The sequence below is a fragment of the Ixodes scapularis genome, unplaced genomic scaffold, assembly GCF_016920785.2.
Source record: "Ixodes scapularis isolate PalLabHiFi unplaced genomic scaffold, ASM1692078v2 PGA_scaffold12__126_contigs__length_90152505, whole genome shotgun sequence".
NCBI lineage: Eukaryota > Metazoa > Arthropoda > Arachnida > Ixodida > Ixodidae > Ixodes > Ixodes scapularis.
The window spans coordinates 77240277-77250926 of record NW_024609838.1 but is presented as its reverse complement, the minus strand read 5'-3'; the positions used below and the strand labels follow the sequence as shown (position 1 = coordinate 77250926).

General features: G+C 47.5%; 1 protein-coding gene across 1 annotated transcript; it reads right to left on the bottom strand.

Annotated features, from left to right (window-relative positions):
- Positions 1 to 5675: 5675 nt before the first annotated feature.
- Positions 5676 to 7594, bottom strand: LOC120840361 (uncharacterized protein K02A2.6-like). Its single transcript, XM_040210852.1, has 2 exons — positions 6488 to 7594; positions 5676 to 5714 (listed from the first exon to the last, which is right to left on the bottom strand). The coding sequence occupies exons 1-2, from the start codon at positions 7592 to 7594 to the stop codon at positions 5676 to 5678; spliced, it is 1146 nt and encodes a 381-aa protein (XP_040066786.1).
- Between the last annotated feature and the right edge of the window lie 3056 nt (positions 7595 to 10650).

The window sequence follows — 10650 nt, the reverse complement described above, 5'->3', positions numbered from 1 at the left end:
GGTAGTTTACGCCACCTAACCATTTTGCTTTACCATTTAAGCTTAGAATATTTAAATGTGAAAACTATATTCACTCCGCACTGCAAAGAAAGTGAGGTTATAAAACCCCCATGCCATCAGTTAATCAGAAAATACCTAGTTTTCTCTCGCTTTCTGCCACCATTCAATGAATCTTTGCTTGGTAGTCTCTACTGCCTTGAAATCCACTCTTCCTTCGCTGTCTCTAAAACCCAATGACTTTATTAAATCTATGTTGTCTTCGGTAGACATAGGGTGAAGCCCTTTACGGGAGCGTATCAAGTGCTCAGCCGTCTCGTCCTCCTCTCCACTAGCAGTGCACACTGTATCTATTTCCTGGTACTTCGCTTTGTTTGTTCTGGTTGGCAGAACACCTGTCCTCGCCTAAAACAACAATGAGCTTTTCCTAGAAGTGTCATTAACGCTTTCTTTTTCAATAACTGTTTTGTTTAATCTAAAGCTCTCCAGATTCGTCTTTGTCCGCATTCCCTCTAGCCACCGATCTCTTTCTGTGGCCTTAACTTTCTTCTTAACCGAGATTTGCTCTTCTGTAACTCCACTATAGCCTAAAAACTTTCGTCTTAAAGGGATACTTTAACGAAATTTGAAATATACCCGTCGTGTTCATAAATAGGATGAATATGATCCACAATATCCGTAAATGAAAATCGCACGCTTGTATTTTGAGCCTGATGGCTGTATTTTTCGTTATAAACGGCCCACTCTGGCAAGCGCTCCGAGGAGGCCCAGCGGAGACCACGTGTCATCCAACGCAATCGTGACGTAGGTCGTCTCAGGATGAACAAAGCTACGGCGAGGCTGACGTCGAGAGGATGGCCTAGTCGTTCCAGCCACCGAAGCGGCTGCTTTTGTACGAATTTTGAGTGACGGGTTAATCTTCTGTAATCTTGTAGGTGGACAATAGCGACTTCTGCGACACACGAAAGGCATTCTCGGGAAAAGGGGAGTTCCTCCTGCACCTCCTCTCTCGTCATGGCCGGAGGCGAGACAACCTCCGTCACTAGCTGTCAAGGTTCCTAGACGGGCATTACAAGCGAGGCGTTAGCGACATCCACCAAGTGCTTTTTGCTAATCGTTTAATTCATTTTAAAATTCTTTTTCGTTACTTTTTATAAAGATATTGGTATGTTCGATGTGATGCTGCTTTTTTGCTGTTTTGAACACATATAGACCAAAAAATGAGCACCGAAATTTCGTTGTAGTATCCCTTTAATTTCCTAGTGCGCTGTCTCCACTTTGTGTCTATACTCCTTATGTATAAGTAGCTGAAAACCTTTCGTGTTCATTGCATTTGCCTCAACCGATCATTAAATTCTATCTTGCTCACCGCTTCCCTGATCTCAAATGACGCCAATCCAGTGTCTCCTTGTACTCCCTGGTTTGGAGTTTTGCAATGTGCCCCCAAAGCCAACCTACCTACCCCGCGCTGTTTTATTTTTAGTCTTGCATGCACTTCGGATTTCATGCATAGCACTGCGTTTCCAAAAGTCAAGCCAGGCACCATGACCCCTTTCTAAATCCCTCTCACCACCTCATACCTGTTGTAATGGTTTGGGTTTCAGTTCCACGCCGCGGTTCTAAGACGAACCTTCGGAGTTTCGTTACTCTGGGAACCCATACAGTGACTCTAGCTCAGACCAACCTTCAAGGTCGCCATCTGAATGAAAAACAGGAGCCGCGCGCGCCGGAGGCTCTGAAAACAAACCCCATCGGTCCTTTCACATCTCCACTGCGTGCTACTGCGCACGTTACTCGGAATACGGTGTACGAGTTGATGGTGGTTTTGAGGCGCCCAAAACGTCGACCGTTTCACTTCCTTTTTCCAAAGAACTAACGCGTGTGGAAAAAATGTGTATTCAGTTCTTTAATCCGGACGTGACATGGTACAACTAGCATAATTTTTTGACCAAAGTCCAAACACTGTTACACTGCCCATTTAAAAAAAACAATTCAATGCAGGCATAGTCTCAAGGTTCACATATGTGTATTTGCTTTTTATAATGAAGTGAAAACTGCTTCAGTTGTGGCCCACTACAGGCTTTCTATTAGTGCTAAAAAAGTGTCACGGTGTTTTTAACAGCTCGCACGAAGTATTTTCTTGAAATACATAGGTTCATGGAAATTATCATGTCAGATGTTTCACTTATTCAGAATTGGTCAAAACCTGTGTATATTATAGGTCGCAAATTAAATTTTATGCTATGCATTGGGCACAATCGTCCGTAGTGACTAGCTGTACCTAGGGGAACTTTATACGTTTACTACGGCAAAATAGTTTCGCAAAGTATGTTTTTATTGAACTCCTGCTCTAACCTCGTCTCTAGCAAACGTTTCATATTGTTTACGATGCTGAGATAAGATTCTGGAAATAGGTTTTCTGGAACTACGCTAGGTGTTTCCAGTTAATGAACGTTCTCCCAAAGAACTTAATTAACTTAAGAACTTAACAAAGAACTTAACTTAATTCATGACCATATCCATAATTGTATCCGCATTCTACCTAAAAATTTTTTTTTGACATTTGAGTTTTCAGCAGTATCTTTCTACACATGTGTGCTTGTTGAGCCGTACTCAAGCCTATACATCTTGTATTTCACTATTACACATCAAAGTATAAAAGTGTTGATGCCGAGTGATAATTCAAGGTCCCTAAACTGTCATGCGAGTTAAGAACCAAAAAAAAAACTTTTGTCGAATAACGTGACAGCGCACAACAAGAAAAGATTCGCAAACACAAACGCACCAAAAACTTTACACTCACTCTGCGCTGACTCACAACTCTTGGATTTGTACTGTCCTTCTTCTATGCAAAAAATCCACCTCCTCTTTTTCAATGTCCTAAGAAAGAGATGGCGACCCCCGAATGCCGATTACAAAAAAACAACAACAATGATTTAGGAATTATTTAAAAATAATTATTAAAAAATAAAAAATAAAAACAATAAAGAATTCCCACTGCTGGTGCCTAGGAGAACATTTGGTTAATTCTCCAGCTCCCGTTGTGAGAGAGTTAAAGACGGCCTGCTGACACACTTGTCAATGTGTCCTTCGATGCTTACTGCCTCGATAATCTCCCTGGTGATCTGATTGGGCTTGTGCAGTCGCTCAACCGAGCCAAACACCCACAGTCCCTACAGTGCACTCCCAAATGTCCGGAGTTGGCGTTGACGACGTTGTTGGCATGCTCTCGAAGGCGGTGATTCACACACCTACCACGCGCCCATAGGAAGGTGGGAAGGAATGAATTGATCCTTCTACACAGGGAACGAATTTGGTTCGGTGCTTTTTGGTGCAACTTACAGTGGTATTTTAAGGCGAATTTACCTTTTTGCACTGGCTGTAGAGCTTTTTTGGGGCCGAGAAGACTACATCTACGTTAACTGTATTTGCTGAATACTTAAGGCTTTGAGAGAACTTATGCATGTATGCAATTACACCGGTCTTCTTGGCTTGTCCCTGGGATTTCGATCCACGCCATCACCTTGCTTGATCTCTTTAATGAGCCTTTCAAGGACCGACGTCAATAATGAATCAGGGTATTCTGCTGACTTTAAGCTTGCGACTTGCGCACCTCTATTTAGCACACTATGACATAGTTCTAAAAGAAAGGTTAGACATGTCAAAAGTAGTGAAGATGTGTAGGTATGTGGATGATTTCTTAATATTCCTAGACACAACCCACAACACCTTTATTGCCTTAGTGACCGAAGCTACTGCCAGTTTTCAAAATGGAATGGAAACTTTGGAAATCACTTATCAACTCCCGGTCGCAGGATCATTAATACTGCTCGACCTTAGACTAGAAGTGTTAGCTGGGCATGTGTGCTGGTCTTATGACCTTAGAGGGAATAAACCGCTCCTTCCATTTGACTCAGCGCACTCCAAACTAGTGATGAGAGGCGTCGTGAGAATGTGTCTAAATAATTCAATCACCAAATCGTGCACACACACAATTGAAAATAGCTTCAGTGGGCAAGTTGCAAGGTTAAAGTCCGCAGAATACCCTGATTCCTTATTGACATCGGTCGTTGAAAGGCTACTTAAAGAGATCAAGCAAGGTGATGGCGTGAATCGAAACCCCAGGGACAAGCCAAGAAAACCGGTGGTAATTTCATACATGCATAAGTTCTCTCATAGCCTTAGAGGGCAGCGAATAGAGTTAACGTAGATGTAGTCTTCTCGGACCCAAAAAACCTCTACAGCCTGTGTAAAAAGGTAAATTCGACTTCAAATAGCACTGTAAGTTGCACCAAAAAGCACCGAACCAACTTTCTTCCCTGTGTAGGAGTAATTCATTCCTTCCCAGTTTCCTGTGGGCGAGCGAACATAGGAACTACTGCTAGGTGTGTGAATGACCGCCTTCGGGAGCATGCCAACAACGTCGTCAACGCCAACTCTGGACATTTGGGAGTGCACTGTAGGGACTGTGGGTGTTCGGCTCGGTTGAGCAACTCCGAAGTGCTGGGAAGGAGACCCAATCAGCTCACCAGGGAGACTATCAAGGCAGCAAGCACCGAAGGACACATTGACAAGTGTGTCAGCAGGCCATCTTAAACTATCTCACAAAGGGAGCTGGAGCATTTAAACAAAAGTTCTCCTAGGCACCAGCGGTGAGAATTCTTTATTAGAGCGCAGCTCTTAGGGGCCCGTTTCCGGCTTGAGCGGCGTTGCCGTCGGCGTCAGCGTGACCGCGAGGTCACGTGACCCCCCAACGCCGCTGACCCCACCAAGGTCACGTGACCCACCGAGGTCACGTGACCACTTCCGGAGGTCACGTTACACCCCAGGTCACGTAACCGCCTGAGGTCACGTGACCCCCCAGGTCACGTGCCCCAGCTCTCGTGACCGCCTGAGGTCATGTGACCCCCTTAGGCTACGTGACCCCCTGAAGTCACGTGAACCCCTTGAGGTCACGTGACCCCCTGAAGTCACGTGACTCCCTCAGCTCACGTGACCGCCTGAGGTCACGTGTCCCCCTGAGGTCACCTGTCCCCCTGAGGTCACATGACCCCCTGAGGTCACGTGACCCCTCCCCCGAGGTCACGTGACTCTCCTGACGTCACACGACCACCCCTGAGGTCACGTGACCTTAGGGAGTCACCTATCCCTCAGTATGCTTCCATCCTCCTCCTCAAGAGCTGCGCTCCAACTGGCGTTACAGAGAATTGTAAACGGCTCTCATTTTTATTATTTACTCTTTAAGTCAGGAAAGTTGACCGCGGATTTCAATATCAGTGAGGTAAACTTGAGGGAGGGGTAGGCGTTACCGAGTGCATTGGTGAAGCGGTCAACCTCGAGAGGGCAGTCAAAACCAAAGATAATGAGCCAAACCAAAGATATAATGAGCATAGAATTCCGGGTGCATGTGTGGGAAGGAATTAAAGAAGCAGTGCTGGACGTCGTCGACAAAAATGTTGGCGAACGAGGTGCCTGTCGAGTTGCAGTCGCGGTGCATAAGCGGTGTGCTACTACTCCGTGTAGAATGAACGAGGGGCAGCCATTTCCATTCCGTGGATTTATTCTTCCTCTTTCTCCTTTTCCCCTCTGCTATATGTGTTGCACGCGCACACATAAAATCCACATCACTACATCACTTCCCCCCAAGAAGCAGACAAATGACCAGAACGAAAGGCCCATTAAGAGCAGACGTAGTCCTTGATTGACGAAAGTAATCCCTGGAGAAGGGGAACAAGAGGGACAAAGGACAAACATAAATCTCCAAACACAGCTAGGTGACTTGTGAGCGACCGAAAAAATCCGCCTGGTCCGGGTATCGAACCCGGGACCTCTCCATTACAAGTGGAGCGCTCTACCAACTGAGCTAACCAGGGGTTAGACGTCACTAGAGCAAACGGGTTTTATCAGCTGCCACGAGTCGAACACCAACAAGGGTGAAGCTTGAAATTTAAAGTTATAATTATAATGCAATTAAATGCATAGGTGCAAGCGAGCTGGACAAGAATGACGAAAGTAATCCCTGGAGAAGGGGAACAAGAGGGACAAAGGACAAACATAAATCTCCAAACACAGCTAGGTGACTGGTGAGCGACCGAAAAAATCCGCCTGGTCCGGGTATCGAACCCGGGACCTCTCCATTACAAGTGGACCTCTCCATTACAAGTGGATTACTTTCGTCATTCTTGTCCAGCTCGCTTGCACCTATGCATTTAATTGCATTATAATTATAGTCCTTGAGTCGTGCAGGAGGGCACCTGGTACGGATCGGTCGCGATGTTCCTGGTGGATCAGGGACAGGGGCTTCAACAGATCGGTCTCTTTCGTCCTCCCCCCGAACGAGGCGTTGCTCGGTTTCTCGATCAGTCGGGTCTGGAAGCGTTCCCCTGCAGCCATCTTGAGAGAGGTGGACATTATACCACGCGTTGTCTGAGTCACAGTCACCTCCGGACCCTTTGCTCGTGGTGGGGGGCATGGGTTTAAAAAAACTAACGTTTCTTGTTATTATGCCGTGATCCCGCCGTGCCGTAATTTGCGTCCCCTTGACATCGATGACGTGGTATGACTTGGGATCATAGGCAGGGGTCAGCTTGTTTCTTTGGTTTTGTTTGGAGAGAACTCGGTCTCCCACAGTAAGGTTGTGAGGCCGGGCGTGCCTACGTTTGTCAGCGTATATCTTGTGTTTTGTGCGATTTTGGAGATCTGTGTCTTGCCACTTCTGAGGTGGGCTGTTATAGGAGCAGCTTGGGAGAAGATATCCCATGGACCTGCCGAAAAGCACACCAAAAGGTGGGGTTTCAGCTGCTGAATGGGGTGTTGCCCTGTAGGCCATCAATAATTTGCCCAGCTTGGAGGTCCAGCTATTGTTTTCCAGTGTTGTCGCTTGTATGAACCGTTTCAATGTTCGCATGAATCTCTCCACTTCCCTATTCGCTTGCGGCCAGTGCGGTGTAATACGCTGATGGCGGAATCCTAGCGTGTGGGCGAATTGCTTGAAGTCGTGGCTCCGGAATGGGGGTCCGTTGTCCGTTTTGATCACCTTTGGAATTCCGAGGATGCTGAAGATCTTGGTGATGCTATTGATGACGGATTGGCTGGTGAGCGATGACAAAATCTTTACGACAGGATAGCGGGACGTGTCATCCATAAGGACCATCAGGTATTTGCCGTTTGGAAATGGACCGGCGAAGTCAAGTGAGAGGGCTTCCCAAGGCCGGCTGGGCTTTTCTGGAATGGCGATGGGGTCGGCATGTTGGTACTGAATGGTCGCTTGGCACGGCATACAGGTTTTCAGAGCTGTTTGCACTTTAGTATCGAGATGAGGAAACCAGACCTTCTGCTTCATGAGCTTGGTTGTCTTGGTTATCCCTTGGTACCCCACATGTGCAAGGGATATGGCTCGTTGCTGGAGAGCGGCGGGTAGAACGAGACGAGTACCTTTCAGCAGCAGGCCATTGTCTGCTACAGAGAGCTCGTGTTGTATTGACACAAAGTCCCTGAGAGCTGGGTTGCGCCATATGGCAGGGCTCTTGAGGGCAGCGATCACTTCCTGTAGATGTTGCTCACTAGCCGTGGCCTCAACTACTTCTGCGCTAGTCATAGCTTTTGGAAGATGGCATTGAGCAATAAGGTTGACATACGCATCAGTGGCATGATCCAGGTTGGCATCAGCGGGAAGGTTTTGCAAGGGATGGCGAGAGAAGTAGTCTGAAGGGTTGCTGCTTCCACGCGTATGTTCCACTCTGAAGTTATATTGCTGAATTCTCAGAGCGAGACGCTCTAGGCGTGCCGTGGGAGAGGCTCTTGGATTGGTAAGGATTGACACGAGTGGTTTGTGGTTTGTGTGGAGAAGAAATGTGTTGCCATATAGGTACAGGTGAAAATGCTCAACTCCCCATACCATAGCAAGTAGTTTACGTTCAATTTGGGAGTATCGTGATTCCGTGGGGGTCAAAGCACGGCTAGCGTACGCGACAGTTTCAATGATATTGTCTGTCTTCTGTGCTAATATGGCACCGAGTCCAACAGGGGATGCGTCAACTGTAAGAATGATCTCCTTTGTGCCATCGAAAAATGCGAGATTATGTACTTCAGAGAGTTTTCCCTTAAAGTTGTCCAGGGAAGCCTGCTCTGTTGGTCCCCAGACCCACTTGGCAGTTTTCTTGGTGAGGAGCCGAAGGGGGTGTGTAAGGTCCGCGAGATTAGGAAGGAAGCGTCCGCTGTAATTTACAGTGCCAAGCAGGCTTCGAACCTCATGCGCGTTAGTAGGAGCTTCCATTTCCCTAAATGCTGCAATCTTTTGGGGATCCGCAGTAATGCCAGAAGCGGAGAAGATGTGTCCAAAGAAGCACAGGCTCGTCTGTGCGAAGAGGCATTTCTTTGGGTTAACTGTGAGGCCCCATTCTTTCAACCTTACAAGTGCGGCCTCTACGGCCTGGTCGTGTTCTTGTTTTGTTTTACCAAACACTAGTATGTCGTCACTGATGTTGAGGACGTGAGGTATTCCTTAAGGACTTGGCGAATAGTTTCCTGAAAGACTGAAAGGCGGCCGCGTTAATGCCAAACATTAGGCGCTTGCATCCATAGAGCTTGTTGTGTATCGCAAATGTCGTTATTATTCTTGATTCTTCGTCAAGTTCTAGTTGATGGTATCCATCCTTTAGGTCAAGTTTTGTAAATAACGTTGACCCATTCAGTGCGACGACCAAGTCGTCGAAAGTAGGGCAGACATGCCTCTCACAAAGGATGGCTCTGTTTGCGCATCTCATGTCGATGCATAATCGAATCTCGTCTGGGTTTTGCGGTTTTGGCACGATTACAACTGGAGAAAACCACAGGGTGGGTCCTGTTGCTTTTTCAATGATATCCAAGGATAGAAGCTAGCTGACTTTTTCTTCCACTTTGCTTCGCAGCGCAAAGGGTATTCTTCGGTGAGGTTGAGAGACTGGAACGACTCCCCTGTCAACGTGAAGATGTACTTGGATGTTTTTTAGTTTGCCAATACCGGCACATAGCTCAGAAAAGGCCTTAAGTGGTGTCCCAAAGGAGCTCGACGTGGCTTCAGCGCTCGGGCTCAGAGGTGCTGCTTGCTGGGACGAATCCACGGCGTACGTGATTTTGATGAGGCCCAGTCTGTTCGCAGCAGCGAAGCTTAACAATGACCTCATTGAACCCTCCATAACGAAAATGTCTTCTCTTATGCTGCTGTCCTTGTATGTCAGCGTGGCGCTTAGTTTGCCAAGGATGGGTAGAGGCGTGCTTGACCCATCAGCGTAAATCCGAACTCCTGCTTGTTGCAGCTCAGCAAGTGTTCTTAGAGTTTCTAAGGTGTAAGTCCCGATGACTGACACTGAAGCACCTGTGTCGATTAGAAAGTGCACGAGGGTGTCGTGTATATCTACACAAGCTTGTGGAAGGCTACGGTTAGATATCTCCGAAACGGTTCCAGTGGCGTAGATGTTCTCGTCAGAGTCAGAGTCACGTGACAGATGAAGTATGTGCTTGTGAGCTGAGTGACAGACTTTTCTGAAATAGCCTCTTCTGCCACAAGCTCTGCAGGAGGACGACTCGGCAGGACAGTTTGCTTGTCCTCCCTCATGGGGCCAACTGCCATCACACTGGAAGCACTGAGGAGATGAGTCTTGACAGTGTTGTGCTCGGAGTTCTGGCTTCCGGCGAGGTGATGAAGTGTTTCTTGGTGTATAGCCTGCACGGTCTTGGCGAGGATCGTTATCGAGATTGTCGACAGCGGCATCAGTTGATGTCTCCATGGCTGTTGTTGAGCGTTCGACTTCTTCGAAGAGCCGAGCTTGTTTCAAAAGCGCTGCAAGGTCGAGGTCCTGCCTCAAAGCTGCCCGTCTCAGACGCGATGATGTTGTCGCAAATATGATTTTATTCTTGATTTCGAGATCGGGATTAGCAAATCCGCAATTCCGAGCAAGAAGCCGAAGTCGGATTGAAAATTGACTCATGGACTCGCCATCGAGTTGCTTCGCCTGCCGAAATTGAAAGATTTCAAACGTGCTGTTCATGTGTGGGTTGAAGTAGGCGTCGAGCTTGTCTTTGAGATCCTTATACGTGCTCACAGTTGTAGTGGTGCCTGATGAGGAATCAGCCACGACAGTCGCTGGCGTTTGGCCGGATGTTAAGTTACTCGGCAAGTCAGGGAGAGTCTCTGAGATTTCGTGAATTCGCTCCCCCGCATAGTGAAGTAAAAGGGCGCGTTTGCGTGCGTCATCTTTCACGTCAAAAGCAATGATAAAGTTTTCGAATCTGGTTACCCACCGTCGCCATTCGGAGCCGATGTTAGCGGCGTCGGTGGCGTCCAAGTCGAACATGAGCAGAGGAGCCGGGATCAACGCCATTGTTGGTGGGAATGTAGGCTTAGCTTCGGAGCCGACACAGTTTGGTAGATCACTGGCTGGCTGTGAGTTCGTGCAAGGGAGTTACCTGTCAGAACTGTAGCCGGAGACAGTCTGAAGCATCCTCGTCGCCATTGTAGAGTTGCAGTCGCGGTGCATAAGCGGTGTGCTACTACTGCGTGTAGAATGAACGAGGGGCAGCCATTTCCATTCCCTGGATTTATTCTTCCTCTTTCTCCTTTTCCCCGCTGCTATATGTGTTGCACGCGCACACATAAAATCCACATCACTACAG

Bases quoted from the DNA above. Each gene is read 5' to 3' on its own strand.
- LOC120840361 (XM_040210852.1), bottom strand. From the start codon at position 7,594: ATGACTAGCGCAGAAGTAGTTGAGGCCACGGCTAGTGAGCAACATCTA. The intron at 5,715-6,487 runs GTTAGTTTTTTT...CCCCTTCTCCAG, and splicing joins ACGGCATAATAACAAGAAAC to GGATTACTTTCGTCAATCAA.